At 48.3% G+C, this 19,034-nt stretch overlaps 1 protein-coding gene across 3 annotated transcripts; it reads left to right on the top strand.

Moving 5' to 3' along the window:
* Window positions 1-1,015: 1,015 nt before the first annotated feature.
* Window positions 1,016-18,144, top strand: Camk1g (calcium/calmodulin dependent protein kinase IG). 3 transcript variants are annotated; one of them, XM_077802716.1, is made up of 12 exons: window positions 1,016-1,107; window positions 5,628-5,756; window positions 8,541-8,615; window positions 10,791-10,929; window positions 11,543-11,689; window positions 12,538-12,556; window positions 13,046-13,121; window positions 14,177-14,289; window positions 15,051-15,129; window positions 16,739-16,826; window positions 17,043-17,467; window positions 18,054-18,144. In XM_077802716.1, exons 1-12 carry the CDS (start codon window positions 1,016-1,018, stop codon window positions 18,142-18,144), a joined length of 1,473 nt encoding a protein of 490 aa, XP_077658842.1. The 3 variants fall into 3 exon arrangements, with proteins under 3 accessions (XP_077658842.1, XP_026243273.2, XP_077658843.1); XM_026387488.2 differs by lacking the exon at window positions 12,538-12,556 and having other exon boundaries at window positions 11,543-11,666; XM_077802717.1 differs by lacking the exons at window positions 12,538-12,556; window positions 16,739-16,826; window positions 17,043-17,467 and having other exon boundaries at window positions 11,543-11,666.
* The last annotated feature ends 890 nt before the right edge of the window (window positions 18,145-19,034 follow it).

Raw genomic sequence — 19,034 nt, 5'->3', positions numbered from 1 at the left:
CTGAGGTTATCAGAAGACCTCGGAGATTCTGCATTTTTAAAAGTGGGGATGGAAGGCAATGTGTGAGAAGGGCAGTCATTAAACATATTTTCCTACTTCCCTGTCAAGTTCAAGGAGTTTGGGTGGAGAGGGCTTTGATAGAAATATGTCACTCATCATCCCCCAGATATTCAGTAATCCTGAATCCAGGTTTCCCCGGCACCTTGGGAACACATATGCATGAGTTTGCTTGCTCATTGCCTGTCTCCTTTGACTGGCAGATCCAGAAGGGCAGGGCCATCATCTAAGTTGTCCATTGTTACGTATCCAGCAGTGGGTACATGGTAGGTGCTAAATAACTATGTGTGGTCTGCTGAATGAATATGTAATCCAGAACTCTGGCAGAGTTAGGATACAACTCAATACAGATTTTAATGAATAACTGTTTACCCAGCACTGTGCTGGATGTTGTAGGAGCTGCAGAGAAAATATAATCTCGTTTATTTAAGCTATAACAGGTAGAAGAGAGGAGGAGGAGGAAGAGTTGGGGGGCGGCGGCGGCAGAGCTGTGAAGTTAGAAAGGAGTCAGGCTGGCTCTGTAGTCTGAGTAAACATCTTGGTGATCATTTTGGTAACACAGGAAACGCCTCACTCATCTCAGATCCCTGGAGGTGGGTTTCCCCGTGTTATTCTAGATCCGTGCACACTGTTGCCTCAATTAACGCACAGGTTACAAAGTAGGGTTCCACTACAGGACTCTAGACTCCTCCATCATGTAGCAAGCATGATGCTCATGTAGCAGGTGTTCAATAAATTCGTTGTAGCGGTTTTTAAAAACCAATGGGGAGAATACTCTTATTTTTGTCAATGATCCATGTTTTGCTCTCAACCCTTCCTTCTGGCCATTACATAAAGGATGTATTTTAGGTTCTTTTGCAACCTGTTCCCATCTTATTTGAGAAACGAGTTGATCAGAATATTTTCCCCTCTCCCTCCCTCCAACAAAGCATCCCCAGAAGCTTCAACTCTGGAGGCGATGGGTCGAAAGGAAGAAGATGACTGCAGTTCCTGGAAGAAACAGACCACCAACATCCGGAAAACCTTCATCTTCATGGAAGTGCTCGGGTCGTAAGTCCTGGGGAGTGGGAGCCCCGGGAGGGCTTGGGGAGGTGCTGGGGGGAGTTGTTCTGGGAGCAGCAATGGGTGAACTGGACTGAGGCTTCTGTGACTCTAAGGGGCCTAGGGGGAGTTTTGTGGCCTGGGGGTGGGCAAGTGGCATGAGGGAAAGGTTTGTTTAAGACCTGGGATGACTTAGTGCCCTGGAGTCCTCAGGGATCACCAGCCCCTTTCCCTCAGGTTCTGCATCCCTCTGAGCTACACCCAGAGACCTCCCTCTCTCCTTGGCAAAAGAGGAATTGGGGAGCACTTCTGGAGATTCAGTGATCCTAGAACTTTCCGGGGACTCCTCATTTCCCCCATCAGTGATCAAGCCAATCTCACTGCACGATTTGGAGCTTCTGAGACTAGAGAGGTGTGGGCCACACACACCGGAAGGGGCCCCCACCTCCTCTCTTCTCTGTGTTTCAGTGCTTGGGCTTTGCCACTGTCCAAACTCCTACCAGCCCGCAGGCGCCTGTGCTTGCCCCTTGACGAGGATCACAGAGCTGGCAGTCGCCAGACGGCTTCTCTGGAGCTGACTCTCCACTTAGTCGTGCCTCTCCCCCAGGAGGCTGCAGTCTCTGACGCAGGCAGGCAGCAGCTCGGGGCCATGGGCCCCCACCTCTTCAGAGGCCCAGCTGGTCAGCTAATTAGCCGGGGCTAATTGGGCCTGGGCAGGGAGGAGTGTTCATGGGGCAAGCTCTCCCTTTAGCCAGTCCTGGCCCAGTGGGCTGCACTCTGCCCTGGCTAGGAGACAGCAGATGAGGACGGATGCCCTCGCTCTCGCTGCAGAGAGGAGCCAGGCATAGCCAAGAAGAGCCCTCTGGGTCTTCCTGGCACAGATTGCCAGGTTCTGCCACACTGCTGAGGATCTTCTCAGCAGTGGTGCTGGTCATCAGAGTGCCGGCCTTCCATCAGGGGCCCTTGCCAAGACACAGTTAGCTAGAGAGAGGGGGTTTTGGCGGAGAGAGGGATAAGGCTCATGAGTGAATCAGAAATGATTTGTTAAGCATCCCCAGATGGAGGGAAACGGGGAGAAGGAAGGCCAGGTTGAGGAGAGTTTATCCACGTCTGCTATAAACTTGTGCTGTGGGACTGTCAGTAGACAGACGCGGCCCCCGTAGGAGCTCAACAGGTCTACTGTAGAAACAGCTAAACCTCAAGGGACACTGGGGTCATCTGAGAGCTTATCACTCCAGCTTTTAACTGTGAATATGTTTAAACAGAAAGAAAAGGTGAAGTGAACATCAATATACCCACCACCTAAATCCAACAGTTGTTGACATTTCCTTATACAAGTGGATCCCCTGTATTCTCCGGTTCCATGTGTGCAGATCCAAGCAACAACGGATCAAAAAAAAAAAAAATTTCAGAAAATAACTCTCATCTATACCGAAAAAATCTGTTCAGATTTTTTCCCCATTATTATTCCATAAACAATATATGATAACAATAATTTACATAGAATTTACATTGCATTAGATATTATAAGTAATCTGGAGATTATTTAAAGTCTACAGGAGGGTATGCATAAGCTTCAGGCAAAAACTGCAACATTGTATAGACGGGACTTGACCATTCACAGATTTTGGTATCCTAAAGGGTCCTGGAGCCAGTGCCCCATGGATGCTCAGGGATGCATTTGTTTTATACATACACATATTTCTCTGAACTATTTATAAACAAGTTACAAATACCATGACATGTCACCTCTTCTGTGTCTTCTCTGTCTACATCCCCTGCCTGTTTTACCTTCTGACACAGGCAATCTTGACTGCTCAAAACTAGTTCTCTGCTCCCCACCCTGGCAGTGGCAGGGTAAAGCCCTCTAGTCCTCCTCCTGTGCCTCACCCCACCTCAATGGAGCCACCTGCAGGACTAAAGCAGCCTGAGACAGAACAACAGTAACACCCTCTCAAATTGCCATAATACCACAAAACTCCAGGTGATCCCACATGCAGATGGTGCCATGTGGATGGTACCCTCGGGTTTGGGCATACTGAAGGCCCTTATTTAATGCCGTTCCCCAGCAAGCCCCAGCTCTGAAATCAGGGGACCATCCATGTGTGGTTCCAGAGGTTCGGGTTGATAGATAGGACTCTGAAGGTGGATTCTAGTATGTCACAGCGGGAAGAAATCTTTAAGGCCGAGTAGCTCAATTGTCACTTTATAGATTAGGAAAATGGAGTCCAGGATGAGAACACACAACTAATCCTTTCCTGACCCCAACTTGCCCTCCATGCACTAAACCATCCATTCCTTCAGCAAGTATTTATTGAGCATTTTCTATACACATCCAACCATGGGGCCTGGTGCCATCCTCATTCACCTTCCGTTATACCCTGCCTCAGACTTCACAGATGGTGCCATTCCTCACCTCCATGGTCCCTCCACCCTTCAGCCAATGCTAGAAGGGAATCAGGCAAGCTACACCTCCAGCCCCTCCACACTTTCTCTCATGCTTCCTCTCCGCTCCCACCTGAAACACTTCCAACTCTTCCCCACTCCCCCACTAGGTTCATTTATCCCTTAAAACTGAGCTCAGATTATTCTTAAATCGGAGGTGATAAATATATCACCTCCAATTATTAGACACATGTTCAAGGAAGGAAATTAATGGATGAGTAAAATTTTATAAGGGCTCCTTGGCTATCCCAATGGGTCATTTTGAACAAATTAAGACAAAGGTGCCCCTTCCCCAGCACTCCTTTTGTCTTCTGGGAGGAAAATATTGTAATAATTATCCTGTGAGCATATATACGGGCCACAAGGTGAATAGCACCTGTTGAAATTGTGCACAACCTGCCCAACCGCTGCCCACAGGATACCACATTAAGTACAGGTTTTCTGTGGTCTCATAATATGTCATCCTTATGTGCATGTGTCTCTCTCTCATACTAGATCCTCGCTCACAGAGCTTCCATCAGTTAGAGGAGGATTCACTGAACGCCTGAAAGCCTTTTTTCAAACTGAATGTGAATTGCTTACTTGTCTGTGCTCCTTGCTGGTCTACAGACCCCATAAGAATGGGAATCTCCGTTTTTTATCTCCAATGTTTAAGACTCAGTAGGTGCTCAATAAATCTCGGCTGAAGGGATAAGCAAATGAATGAATGCACAAGCAAGCCCTGAAGCCCAAATGAGCTCTGTGCAGCAAAGGAGCAGGAACCAGACACAGGAAGTGCCACGTATTTTTCCAATGCAGGTTTTCAAAGTCCTTGCAAAAGCTTGACTGTGGCTGGGCCTTCATTCCAGGATTCCCAGATGGCAGGGGAGACGGTGGCTCAGCTCTTCCCTCATTTACATTCCATTCCTCTTGCATAGTTAGGTATTCTCCATGATTTTATTCAAATTAAGAATAATTATAGTGTCCAACACATATGGAGTTTGGGTTTGGGTTTTGGGTACTGGGGATTACACTCAGGAGCACTGTGCCACTGAGTTACACCACCCACCCCCAGCTCTTTTTATTTTTTGAGATAGAGTCTCACATCATTGCCCAGTTTGTCCCTAAACTTGAGATCCTCCTGACTCAGCCTCTCAAGTCACTGGGGTTACAGGCTGCACCACCATGCCTGGCTAATACATATGGCTTTAATAGATGTCAGAAATGCTGCTAACCACCTTACATATTTAATTTATTTAATCTTCTATACAACCAACCTTACAGATCAGGGTCTAACAATGTTTCCACTTTTCAGATGAGGAAACTAAATATAGAAATTAAGTATCAACCTGCCCCCAAACCTGAGATTCTAACATGGACAATCAGGCTCCAGTATCCACCCTCAGCTTAGCTACTGTTCTTCTTCATGGTGCTGGGGATCGAACCTAGGGCCTCCTGTGTGCTAAGCAAGCACCATACCACGGAGCCACATCCCTGGCCCTTTACCTGCCGGGTCTCTAGAAGATCCCCTGCAAATGAAGAAGCCCGCAAGTTGGAATTCTACCCTGTTTTCCCTTTGGGTTCCATCTGCTGTTTTCAGGGTCTGCCCCAGAAGCTGCAGGGTTGTGTCTTTAGTCTTTGCAGAACCCACTGAATGAATGAGAAGGTGCTCAGCCGTCTGATTCTCAGAGATTATCACCATCTAAGATGGATACATTGGTCTTCCCCACCCCACTGTGTCTGAGTCTTTCCTCTATTGCTGCCACCACTGCCACTCCAACGGGCCACACTGCACCTTCTTGCAAGTGAATGGCCCCGGCAGTGGCCTCTCTTTCATGGACTTGCTTAGTGGAGAAATCGCCACAGCTGAGGGAGAGTCTCTGGAAGTCATCCCCCAGTTATGGAAACAGGAAAAGCCCCTGCCTACGCCCGGAATGGGGTCTTTTCCTTCCCACATGACCCACGAAGGAAAAGGTAGCCTGGCATGTCAGGTAGTCCTGCCATCCATGCAGCTGGCCCAGGCCCACCGTACCATCACATACCCTCCAGAATGTTCTCTAGACATTCAGAACTAAGTTTTATCTCTTGGCCTCTTCCCCTCTCAGAGGAGCATTTTCGGAAGTTTTCCTGGTGAAGCAACGGGTGACTGGGAAGCTCTTTGCCCTGAAGTGCATCAAGAAGTCACCTGCCTTCCGGGACAGCAGCTTGGAGAATGAGATTGCTGTGTTGAAAAAGTGAGTGGCTCTTATGGTTGGTTGGGTGGTGCAACTGTGGGATCACAATGTGCCCTTCATTCATTGCTTTGAGGAAAAACTGGGCTATGTTGCCACACTCAAAGACACTGCTCCCTTTGAGACCATGGGTCAGTTTGGTCAATCAGATAAATTTAGTCAGACAGCTGCCCTGGCTGATTTTTTTTTTTCCCAGAAAATTGACTAGCAAACCCACTAGTGGCAGAGTTGGTATTTGCATGTAGGCCAGAGAGTAATTAGCCCAAAGGAACAAAAGTCAATTGATAGCCAGCACCAAGAAGAATCAATAATTAAGGAGACAGCATGAGACTCGGAAATTAGCTTCAGTTTGATCAAAAACAAATGCAGGTTCAGCACCCCAACTGTCATGTAACCATTGGTGACACTAACAAATCATCAAATGTTTACAATAAAAAAAAAAAAAGTTTGCAATAAGATTTTTACCACAAACCCTTGAGAAACCCCTACTATGTGTCAAAAGTATGTTAGGCACATGGGATTGGGACAAAAAGACAGACAAAATTCCTTAATCTCAGAAAGTCACATTTTCCAAGTGGAGACAGAGTTGCCCATAACAAACTCTAACCCCATCCAAAGGGAGGCACACTAACAGAAGGTGGGGCGTGGAGGACATAGGATTTGTTTTACCTACTGGCTTTCACGAATTATTAGGTACATTTTCAAAGAAGGAAATTGATGGATGAGTAAAATTTTATAAGGGCAAGAGGGGAGGTCCAGAAAAGAAGTCCAGGCTGAGAGTAACACAAACATGAGCGTAGAATCTTAGAGTTCAAGGGCTACTAGGGAAAACTGAGCATTAGAAGTCCCTAAATTTGAAATGAGTAACATCAAGGGAAAGGAGATGAAACTAAGATATTAAATGGGGCCTAATTGCAAAGGATTTTCTTTTGATGCCATGATAAAGAACATCAGCTGTATTCTGTTGGCAGAGAGAAGTCCCAAAAGGATTTTAAAGAGTCATATGATCAGAGGAGTATTTGGGAGCCATCCCTCAGAAGCATGGTGGAGGATGAGTTGGAGGAGACCAGCCAGAGGGTGGGAGACCAATGACAGGACTTTCACAACAGTCTAGACATAGAATGAGGAAAAGCAAAGGTAGTGGCAGGACCTCATGGTAACAAGAAAACTGGAGGCAAGAGGCAGTTCAGAAAGAGAAGTGATTGGGTTTGCAGTTGACCAGTGAGAAAAGCATGAATGATGATCTGAGATTGGACGAATGTCACTAAGTAGAGAGAAACATCAGTGCAACCAGGTCTGTGTTTTTAACACTAGCTTAAATCAGAGGGATATGATTGGTTATGTATTTGCTCTTCTCCAGGCACTATACTTAGCATTTTTGATGCATTATCTCTTTTAGTCCCATTATTATCCTATGAGAGAAATATATTTGTCAGACAAGAAAAATGAGGCTTAGAAGATTTGAGAAAGCTAGTTAATGTTATCTAATTAGTAAGCGCCTGATTCGGTTGTGAACTCAGGCCCAGATTCTAAGGACTTAGTCCCCGTGCTGCACAGCCATGAGTAAAGCTTGCTGAAGATGTTCCTCCTCCCGGGCATGCCCAGAATTGCCGCCTGGAGAGCCAAGCCCCTCAGCTAACATGATTAATCCACTTGACTCAGTCTCTGAGTAATCACAGACAAAGGTCACCCAGGGCAGGGTTTCCCAGAACGACTGACACTTCAGATCATTCTGAGCTATGTTGGGGACTGTCCCAAGCATGTCGGATGTCCAGCAGCATTTCTGCCTTCACCTTCTAGGTGCCAGTAGCACATCCCACGCTGATTATCAAAAATGTCTTTATTGTCAAATGTCCCCTGAGGGGTAAAATATCCCATGGTTGAGAATTACTGATCTAAGACATCACACAGAAAATAAGTGTCTTCCTTGTTTTTCAAAACATCCTGGAATAATAAATTTTCAACAACTTCCCATGGTTACCCAAGAGGGAGTTCAGCTCACCTACACCTCTCCTGCTGTTATACTTTCTCCATGCAGTGTTTCTGAAAGAGAGATGGATATCCATTTTGTAGAATAACCTGGCATTAGGAACCCTTTAGTCTTCCTCAATTCTTGGGTACCCCTTAGTCCTCCATTGTTGTTCTCCTCCTCCTCCTCCTCCTTCTTCTTCTTTTTCTCCTCCCCCTCCTCCTTTTCCTTCCCCTCCTCCTCCTCCTCCTCCTCTTTCCTCTTCTTCTCCTTCTCCTTCCTCTCCTTCTCCTTCTTCTTCTTCTCCTCTTCCTCCTCCTCCTCCTCTTCTTCTTCCTCCTCCTCCTTCTTCTTCTTCTTTTTCTCCTCCCTCTCCTCCTCCTCCTCCTCCTCCTCCTCCTTCTCCTTCTCCTTCTCCTTCGTTTGAAGTTGATGATCAAACCCAGAGCCTCACATCCTAGTAAAATCTCAGCACAGACTCTACCATTGAGCTACATCCTGAACCTTTTCTAGGCTCTTTAGACTTTGTCTTTCGTTAAAGTTTAATAAAAATCCTCAAGTAACACTGAAACATTTGTTCCTTGAAAGCATAACAATCAATTATTCATTCAATCAATGTGGATCAAACACCACCCTGGGAATCTTTTCTCTGGGGATACTTTATGACAGCCGACTTCTTTCAAAAGCTCCCCCAGGAACCAGTCTTTCTAAATACTGCCATAAAGAGTGTCTAGCAGACTCTCTGGAGCTGGGGCTGCATTCTTTGTCCAGACCACCTGAACCACATACCTCTGACTATGACGCTTACTTTTTCCCAGGATCAAGCATGAGAACATCGTGACCCTGGAGGACATCTACGAGAGCAGCACTCACTACTACCTGGTCATGCAGCTGTAAGTGAAAGGTGACCCCCCTCCTCCACAGAGGCCTGTTGGAGCCTGGGAGGCTCAGAGGAGATTGGTCAGTGGTGAGAACATGGCAACTAAAAAACAAAAGCAGAATTAGTCCGAGAGGTTCTGAATTGCTAAGACATCTTTTGGAGTTGTATACCCCTGGTCACAGGCGTGCTGTGTGAGCTGAGGAGTAAATCTGGGGCTGATTATTGAGTTGGTATGTACCAGAACAGGCTTCCTGTCATCACAATATTTCCTACAAGTGGGAAAAGAGCTGTCTGTGCTCTTCTGCCTCCCTATCCGTCCCGGAGACGTTCTGGGACTTCCCCACAATGCAGCAACGGAAGGGGTAACGCCAGGTACATACAGCATGGGCCACCAGAACCCTTCTCTGACGCCATGACTGGAGTCCATTTTGACAAGTCTTTGTCAATCAACTGGATAGCAAATGTATTAACATCATTTCAGGGTAAAGCTACTATGGAAGTAGAAGGCACAGGGTAGATAGATTTCAATTCAATATAAAGAAAGACTTTCTCAAAAGCAATCCACTCAGAGTTAAAAACTGTATTGTGTGTATCCATCTGTAGGACAGAAATAGAATGTCATTAGAAAGGTCTCTGTTGCTGTCATAGCCACATAGAGTTCTGCCTGATGGTGACTGCGTGTGGGTTGGTCAGTGCTCCCCACGGCACAGCCTTGGGTTCAAAGACACCTCTATGGTGTCTAAAAGGCACACACAGAACTCCCATAGACACACGCCACTCTGCAAACTCAGTATGGCTGGGCACCATGGGTTTTGACTGATGAGCCAACTCTTCAGAAACTTCAGTGCATTAATTTGATTAACTATTGGCTCACTGAAGCCCAGGAAAGAGAAGAAGCAGGCAGTCAAGGGATGGAGGTGGGAAGGGCCCAAAGTGACAATAACCAGTGAGCAGGGACCCAGTGGCACCTTCAGGAGGCCAATTCAACAAGATGAGCATAAAGGTATTCTACAGGCTAAAGGGAGACAAGGAGGCGGGCAGGTTTAGGTGTCACTTGGGAGCCACCAAGCCTCCTAAGGGCACCTCCAGGACCCAGGCCATTCATAGTCAGGTGTTCGTAGCTGTATTCAAGGAACATCTTTCTTGGGAGCCTCTAGTTCCTATCACAGAGCCCAGAGCCCAGAGACAGAAACAAGGAGAGCACAATGGTATGGGTTTGACTGGGTACATTCTATTCCTCCATTGCTACGTGGTGCTGTCAGCTGTGCAGAGCCACAACTAATGTCATGGAACAGTGGAAATGGGGGCCAGGATGGTGAGAGCATCAGAACCCCAGATTATGTTCAAAACAGTTCAGGGATGTTCATCCCAGAGAAGAGGAGGTCTCAGGAGAGCATTTCACCAGCTCCACATACTTGAAACGATTCTTGTAAAAAAGATGTTTTGCTTGTTCTGTGTGGTCCCAATGGGTGGAATCTGTGTCTTCTGGAAAGAATTAAAGGTCATCAGGTTTCAACATAATACATGGAAATATTAAGAAACCAAACACTTTGTCATCAGAGGTAGTGAGTTCTCTGACACTTACGTGTTACAGTGCAGACTAAAAAACTTTCAGACAAAAATGGTGTCGATGGTATTCAAGAGATGGGAGGTTGGACTTGCTGATATGCCCCCTGTATCCCGAGACACGATGCCACTTCTATGGCCCCACCTATGATTCCAGCTTTAGGTAGTCCATTTTCCCAAAACGAGGAACGAAATCCTGATATAAGCAGAGATGTCTCATTTTTCAAACCTTTTCTTTCCTATTTTGCCCAATTTCTATGTCACTTCTCTCATTCATAATGGCTTCCTGTGTCCCAGGCCAGAAAGGAAGACAGATAAGGAATGTGTGCACAGTAAGGGATTATTGGCTTCTTTTGCAACCCCAAACAGGGACATTTGCATTATAAAGGAAGCTCCCAGAGAGAAACTTGGCTCAGAGAAATGATTCCCTAGTTACATCACACCAGGCACCTGAGGAGTTGTTCAGAGACTGGATTGGGCCTCCCCTCCCCTTCTAATCACAGTTCCTGGGCACCTTCCTGTTGTGTCTCAGCTGTATCTCCCTTGGCCACACAGCAAACACACTGGCATCCCACTGACCTGCGTGAAGAACTGGATTCCTGTTCTTGCCCTTTGCCCACAGTGTTTCTGGAGGGGAGCTTTTTGACCGGATCCTGGAGCGGGGCGTCTACACAGAGAAGGATGCCAGTCTGGTGATCCAGCAGGTCTTGTCAGCAGTGAAATACCTCCATGAGAATGGCATCGTCCACAGAGACTTAAAGGTGCCAAGGCCTAAGCACCCAGTGGGAAACAGGGAAGGACCCTTTCAGAAGACACCTGAATTGTGAGAAGTCGAGGTGCTATCAAAAAAAGAGGATTGGACCAATTGGACTCCCCAGGCCTCTTCTGCCCTCAGATTCCTTAAACAAGTCTTGGGTGGCTAAACAATGGTTGTTAGTTTGCACCTCAGGTTTTTCCTGAACTTTGGACTGTGCCTTCCTCTATTTAAGGTATCAAAATAATCACAGTGAAATCAAGAGCAACAAGTACTTTTTGAGGGTCTACATGGCACCAGGCATCATGGTAGACTTTGGTGAGGTCAGAGGAATTAACCAAAGATTGGTTTCCTCAAAAATCAGATGGTCGTGAGGTAGTTGGGAGGGAAGGGAGAAGGGTTACAAGGATAAGCAAAGTCAGGACCATAAGGAAAACACAGAGTTCTGGGGTACAGAAGTGAGGGCACAGGTTAAAGGAAGGAAGGGGGAATGGGAGAAGATGAGCTTGGCCTCAGAGACAGGAGCCCAGGGCCGAGCTTCCTAAGAAATTATATTAAAGAGAAAGAGAGATGTGTTTCAAGGGACTGTGTCCTATACCACACATTTCCTTCTCCTGCAGCCTGAAAACCTGCTGTACCTCACCCCTGAAGAGAATTCGAAGATCATGATCACAGACTTTGGTCTGTCCAAGATGGAACAGAGTGGTGTCATGTCCACCGCCTGTGGGACCCCAGGCTACGTGGGTGAGTCTGGAGGCAGGAAGGAGGTTGACCAGTTGACTATATTCAACCACAGGGATGTAAGTCACAGAGAGGGGTGATTGTGAGGAGTCAGGGTTCCCCTTTGGAGTTACCCGGGTAGAGCATTCATTTATGAGATTCAGGACCAGCCAATCCATCTGTCTCCAGAACTACCCCTACTTCTTTCAAATCTGACATTTTTAAAGACAGCCTACCCCTAAGCCCTCTCCAGCCCTCAAGCTATCCTTTGACTATCACCCCTGCAGACAGATCTCTGTCTTTGTCTTTCCAGTAGGACTAAAACCAGGAACAAGATCACAAACCCAAAGATCAGTAGAGAGCTCAGGGGTTGAGCACTAACCCCGATCCCTCTCACACTCTAGAGGAAACCTCACCCTCCAACTGTGAGGGGAGCCTAGAAGCATGGGATGTTGAGTTTGGGCCTAGAGAACCTACCTAGGGGCCCCTTCAATTTACACCCAAGGAAGCCCTCTGGGGAACTGGCATAGGTGGGGCATGCCATCCAAGCAGACCTTTGGGCTTCCAGGGATCCTGAAAAGATAAGAGCAGGCAGGGTGCCTGGTGAAAGCATTTCTGGGATCTCTGCGGGAGGAAGCTGAGACAGAATATCACTCCTGCCCATTTCCTCTTAGGCAATCATCATCTGTTTGCAATTAGAAAATGGGAAGCAGAGTGGGAACCTACTCTCTCCCACAAAGGGAGGTCAATTACTCCAAAAGATATTGAGTTCCAGTGGATACAAAGCCGAGGTATCTAGGATAAACACAGAAGGCAGCTCTCTACTGCCCCAGGCTCCCAGTCAAAGGATAGACCTCGTCCATGTCTTCATGGCGGGCAAAGCCCCTGCTCTCAGAAGGTACTCAGATGGGAAAGTTACTGTCTGCTCTCTAGGAACCTCCTAACTAATGAGGAGACTCCGCCTCTGATTTCCAGGGGAAAGTGGAAGCTCTCTCCCAGCACCTACCTGGGGCTCTCCCAGTGTGAAGGGAAAGATGCTACCCTTGCCTTGGGGATCCCCTATCTGGCTGGGAAGACAATGGTCCTACTTTCAGAGAGTACTCCATATATGATAAGGGAGGACTAGCTCCAGAGATCCCTAGTCTGATGGAGGAGTCATAGAGCCTGTCACATGGGAATTCCCAGTCCAATGGAAGAGGCACAGTCTCTCTTCATAGGAGGATTTAGTCTTCCTAGGACTTAGTCTTCCTCTGCTCTTGGGGAATTTTCAGTCTCACAGAAACAATACCATCCCCTGAGCTATCCTTGTTCCCTTCTCTAAGCTTCTTCCTGACCTCCAGCCCCCACTCCACAGCCCTCTTCTCTCGCCCCCCAGCCCTGACTCTGACATTGGTTTGCTGCAGCTCCGGAAGTGCTGGCCCAGAAACCCTACAGCAAGGCTGTGGATTGCTGGTCCATTGGCGTCATCACCTACATATTGTGAGTAGAAGCTGGCATTGGCTCAGACTTTGGGAAATCTTGAAGCCTGCCCACCCCTCTCTTCCCCTCCCCATCTCAGTTCCTCCTCCAAAGCAAGTGCGTGTGAGAATGCACACATATGCATGCTTACTCATGCACACAACTCCAAAGGTTGCTTGGTCCTAATCTCCAGCACATTATGAAGCAGAGCTCAGCACGCACCCACTGCTCAACCACCTGGTGCTCCCTCCTCCTGCACCCACCTCCATTTGTTGCATATAAATATGCCAAGTCCCATTCTGGAACCAGCAAGAGGTCAAGCCAGACTGGGAGCCCAGGTGGACCCAGCATCCCTGCATCTCAGTTTTCTCCCTTACCTAGTCTCCCAGGGCAAAACCATAGACTGAGTAAAGCTGGTCAGGGCCTCTGCCTTTTGCTCTTGTCCTTACATTCTAGGGCTCTCCCTTTCCTGACCTGTTCACCCCCTCTTCCCCACATCTATCCTTGCCTGTAGCAGGCTTTGCTCTTAAGAATAAAATAATAAAATAAAAATAATAAAATAATCTTAAAATAATCCGCTATTAGACATTTACCCCTTAGTGTGGATTCAGTTCTCTATTTCCTCAGTTTATGTTGAATAATTATTCTGGTGCTTTCGTTTATACAACAAAGACTCACTCTCTACTCTAAGTCAATCTCTGGGCTAAGTGCTAAAGAGTAGAACAACGAACAAAGCAGCCTAAAAAAATCCCTCATGAAAATCACATTCAGGAGGACATTCCACATGCCTTCACAAAGATAGTTTGTACAGGGCATCCAAGAGTCGGAGGAAGTACCGGGAGAGGTAGAAAGGGTTGGGGGACATAATGTACAAAGGCCTGGGCTCCTGCACAAAGTCTTTATGGGACCGGTGTCATTGCTGAATCAGAGGTAGATCCACATCCTGTCACAGTGCTGGTTTGGGACCCTTATGCCCCCACCCTCGTGAGTACAGTGCGAACTAGGGTAGGAGAGAGACTGACCCAGGGAGGAGGGGGTGTACCTCAGTAGTGTACCTCCTTCCTGTCCCACTGCAGGCTGTGTGGGTACCCTCCTTTCTATGAAGAAACAGAGTCGAAGCTTTTTGAGAAGATCAAAGAAGGCTACTATGAGTTCGAGTCTCCATTCTGGGATGACATTTCTGAGTCAGGTAAGGCCAGAGGGTGTGAAGGACAAGATAACAGGCTCAAGGCAGAGGCTGCCAAGAGAAAAGATCTTAAGGAAGGATGACAGTCCTGGTTCTTCCAAGTCCCCGGAGATCTTATAAAACAGGCTACCAGGGAAAGTCGAGAAATCTTCATCTAGTTCAAAGGCCAGATAAACTATTTAAGGTTTATGCTCTTATTTTCTTACAGGTGGAAACAGTGTGTCTGATGAGAGGGGCGGGAAAAAGGATGAACTTTAGATGAGAGGCTGGAAGGGCAGAGTCAGGCAGAGAGAAGAGTTTCAGGCCAGATGTGGCAAAACCAAGCACTTAGATACCAGGACAGGGCACACAATGTCTATTCATATGAGAAGGTGATCATACACGCTTGTTGTGTCTGTGAAATGGAGATCAGAAATGGAATGAGCCAGCACTCACGTGTGTGCCCATGTGCTAGTGCTGGCCCATATATCTGTGCAAATGCATGCACACATGGAGTGCAAGCACCCTGGTGCCTCATGACTAGCAAGGTTTCTGCAGTGCTGTGTGGGTGACGCAGCTCAGAGCCTCTCTTCTTGGGAGTTTATAGTGGGTTGTTATGAGGTGGTTTGGATTTTTTTTTTTTTTCCTCTTTTAAGACTCTTAAAATTGCCTCTTTGGAAGATTAGCTAAAGATGCATTCACTGCCACCCACCAGCCCGGAAGTGAATTTACATCAGTCATGAAATCTGGTCCTTAGCTGTCGTGTGTCTGATTGCTCCCCTTAGCCAAGGATTTTATTTGCCATTTGCTGGAGAAGGACCCAAATGAGCGGTATACCTGCGAGAAGGCCTTGAGGCACCCCTGGTGAGTGAGAAACAGCGTGAACCCTCAATTCTCATCCTGTGGTTCCCAAAGACACCTGACTCATCCACATGGTGGTTTCTTGGAACTGGCTTGCCCTGAGCCCCTGACGGTGGAGACATCCAGGAGCACGTCCAGGTGGAGGTGCAAATAGCATTTAATCAAGCAGGTTCTGACCCAGGAGTGGCAGCTGGGTTATCCAGTCAATTCTGGAGGCAGACACAGCAGGCGCTGTCATTCAGCAGCCCTGGGTGTCCTGGTGACTCCCAGGTGGTGCAGTGCTCAGTACTAGTTGCTCAAAAAAAAAAAAAAAAAACCCTCTCATGTTCTTTTTTTTTAAGAGAGAGAGAGAGAGAAATTTTTAATATTTATTTTTCAGGTTTCGGTGGACACAACATCCTTATTTTTATTTTATGTGGTGCTGAGAATCGAACCCAGCACCCCGCGCATGCCAGGCAAGCGCGTTACCTCTTGAGCCACATCCCCAGCTCCCCCACCCCCCATCTTATGTTCTTAAGAGCATCATTTGACTCTAAGATCAAACCTGTTCCATGTGAAGAAATTTTTTCCCAAGCTACTTGAAGTAGCTTCCCATTTCCTGCCATAGTGAGCTTAAATTTCTTGGTCTTTCTAAATTTTCCCTAATCTGACCCTTTATCTCCATGTTCATTTCCCAAGATTTCTAACACACCACCTTCTGTTCCAGATAGACCTAAAGTTATACTTCTCTTCCTGTCCTTCTCTACCCTCTTGTCCAAGCTCTTTCCTAACTATTTTTTGGATCATACCACCTCTGAGATCATACCACCTCCTGCCCTCTGTGTTGCATGTTTGAAAGTCGGGATCCCTTCCCAGAAGTCTGTGACTCCTGCAATCCATGCAGACCTCCTCATTCCCCTTTATTAATTATGCAGCTTACTGTCACCTTCCCTGGTCCATGGCATGAAACACCACCACAGCCCTGGATTGTGGGCTCTTGGGGATTGGGGTTCATTTCTCTCACTTCTCTGGGTCCTTTAGTAATTGTCCTAGTACTGTGCACATGGCAAGTGTCTGTGGAATCCAAGTGAGTAAGAGACTAAGGGGAGGGGAAAGGGCATCATGTATCAGATGGCCTCACTGAGGATGGCTTCAGGAGGAGCTAGTTGCAAGCAAGGTTTGGAACTAAAGCATAGTAATATCACAAGTGCCCAGTGATGCAGGGGTCCATAAATATCTCCTGTAAAGCCTGTGCTGGCCATACTGTCTTTGTGACAACTACTCGATTACTGGGCCCTGCTGGTCTGGCACAAAAACACCTAAATGAATAACCATGGCTGCATTCCAGTGGGACCAGACTAGACAACACAGACAATGGGTAGATTTAGCCTATAGGCCATAGTTTGCCAACCCTGCTCTAAAATATTTAGTTTTTACCAAAGTATAAGCCCATTATGACCTGCCCAATGGGAGCAGAAAAGCCCTGGTTGTAGCCCTTTCCTATTGTGAATCAGCCTTCTCCTGGGGCATTCTACTCAGCTTGAACCTGGACCTACCTTCACAGCCCCCTGCCCACCCCTTGACTGAGTGTCCACAGCTACCCAGTAGCCAGGGACCCCTCCTGCATCCACAGGATCAATGGAAACACAGCTCTCCACCGGGACATCTACCCATCTGTCAGCCTCCAGATCCAGAAGAACTTTGCCAAGAGCAAGTGGAGGGTGAGCTGTCCTCTGCTGGGGAGTGGGGAGCAGAGGGGTGCTGGAGGCTGGGCTAGGTGGGGGCTAGTGGAAGAGCCTACCTCAGGGCATCCCTTCAGGCAATAGAGAGCCCCTGATCCCCCTAAATGATAAGTGGGCACATTAGCTTCAAGAGGCCACAGGGAAAGGAGACACTCTTGAGCCCCTTGGGTCTCTAAGGATGCTGTGTCTCCTTAGCAAGCCTTCAATGCAGCCGCCGTGGTGCACCACATGCGGAAGCTCCATATGAACCTGCACAGCCCCGGCACCCGCCCCGAGGTCGAGAACCGGCCACCCGCCTTGCAAGCCTCAGAAGTCTCTAGACCCGGCTCCCCTGAGATTACCATCACAGAAGCACCAGCCCTGGACCAGAGCGCCCCACTCCCCACACTGACCCAGATGCCCTGCCAGCACGGACCTCAGTCTGTGGTCCCCGGTGGCAGGTCCCTCAACTGTCTGGTCAATGGCTCCCTCCGCATCAGCAGCAGCCTTGTGCCCATGCACCAGGGGCCTCTAGCCACTGGGCCCTGTGGCTGCTGCTCCAGCTGCCTGAGCATTGGGAACAAGGGAAAGTCTTCCTACTGCTCCGAGCCCACACTCCTCAAAAAGGCCAACAAAAAACAGTAGGTATTTTCAGCCAACAACAGAGCCTTAGCTGTGCTCAACCAGGTCTGAAAGAACCCCAGCAAAAGGACTGACTGAAAGAAATTAATAACAAGGCCTCTTCTCTGCTCAAAGGCAGCTCTGAGAGTGGGAAGAGCCTGGTTGAGGGGAAGGGGCTGCTTCTAGGCCTGTCCCTACCACTCACTGACTGTGAGGCCATTGACAACTAGTGAGTGTCTCCCTTTCTAGCTTGCTGAGCTGCAAAATGGGTTGTTTGAAGCGTATTGACCTGCTCAGCCTGCCCCACAGAGACACTGTAAATGTCGTGGGGTGAAGCAACAGAGATTATAAAAGCTCACAGAAAACTGTATGTGTATGTGGGGGTGTGCATTAGATTCCCTGAGTTTCTAGGACCTCCATGTTTGGGGAAGAAAGGGGTAGGAACGCGGGTTGTCTTGTCTTCTCTACAGGAGCTTGAACTTTGTGAAGCTCATGAAAGGAGAGCTGGACAGATGCCATGGCACAGAGAACATCCCCCACCTCCACCCCCAGCTCTTCCTTCTTCCTCCCTCAAATAATTCAAGGCCTCTGCTGTCTCCTTTCCAGGAACTTCAAATCAGAGGTCATGGTGCCAGTTAAAGCCGGTGGCAGTTCCCACTGCCGGGCAGGGCAGACTGGGGTCTGTCTCATTATGTGATCCCTGGAGTCCAGGCCTGTGTTACTATAGTTTTCAGGTGAGGCCTAGAGGCTGGGGAACCCGGATGCGGGGCTCAGGAAGGGCTTCTATTCCAGAGGGAAAGCCCCACCCCAGGGTTGAAATGATGGTTCTGAGGGGACAGTGACAGCAGCCCCACCTACACTCTGAACACCTTTCCTTTGCAGGGAACATGTCCAACTCTTCTCTGCCCATCCAAACCTGGCATCTACCCTGCAGAGGGCAGAAGGCCAACAAGTGGCGCAGGGCCTGGCAGGAGGGGGCTCTGAACTGGAACAGCAACCTGCCGCTGCCCGGGGGGCAGACCCTCACAGGGGCCCCAGAGGAAGTCCCAAGACCTGAGGAGGCTCCTTGAAGCTGTGGGCAGGAGGATCGGCATCTGCCGGCTTCCAGGTCTCCCTGACCTGTCTGCTCTCTGCCCCTCCATACACCCTACGTGCCGTGGCTCTGTGCAGTGTGCGTAGATAGTGCTCGCCTGGGTCTGTATTGTTTGTCGTGAAAAGCTTAGTGGACTGGCCAGGCTGTGCCACCTTCTCCAAGCAAAGCCATATGAAGCCTCTACTCAGACTCCCCACTCTGCACACACTCACTCCTGCCTCAGACTGGGCTCATTGTCATAACTGCCTGCCCATCTGCATGAACACCAGGCAGCTCCCAGCGGGGGGCCCCAAAGCTCTAATCCTTAACTCCAGGATTAGCTCCCCGCTGCACTGAGACCCACCAGCCCACTCCCAGAACATTTCAGACCCTCCCCTGGCCCCCGCCTCAATCTCAATCCACCCTTCAAAGTGGACTAGAAAGAAATCCATGACTAGGGGCTGCAAGGACCCATCACCCTGGCCACACATCCCTAATTAAGTACACTGGAAGCT

Source organism: Urocitellus parryii, chromosome 9 (assembly GCF_045843805.1).
Source record: "Urocitellus parryii isolate mUroPar1 chromosome 9, mUroPar1.hap1, whole genome shotgun sequence".
In the NCBI taxonomy this organism is placed as follows: Eukaryota; Metazoa; Chordata; class Mammalia; order Rodentia; family Sciuridae; genus Urocitellus; species Urocitellus parryii.
The sequence above is the reverse complement of the archived record's forward strand: the minus strand, read 5'-3'. Positions and strand labels throughout refer to the sequence as shown.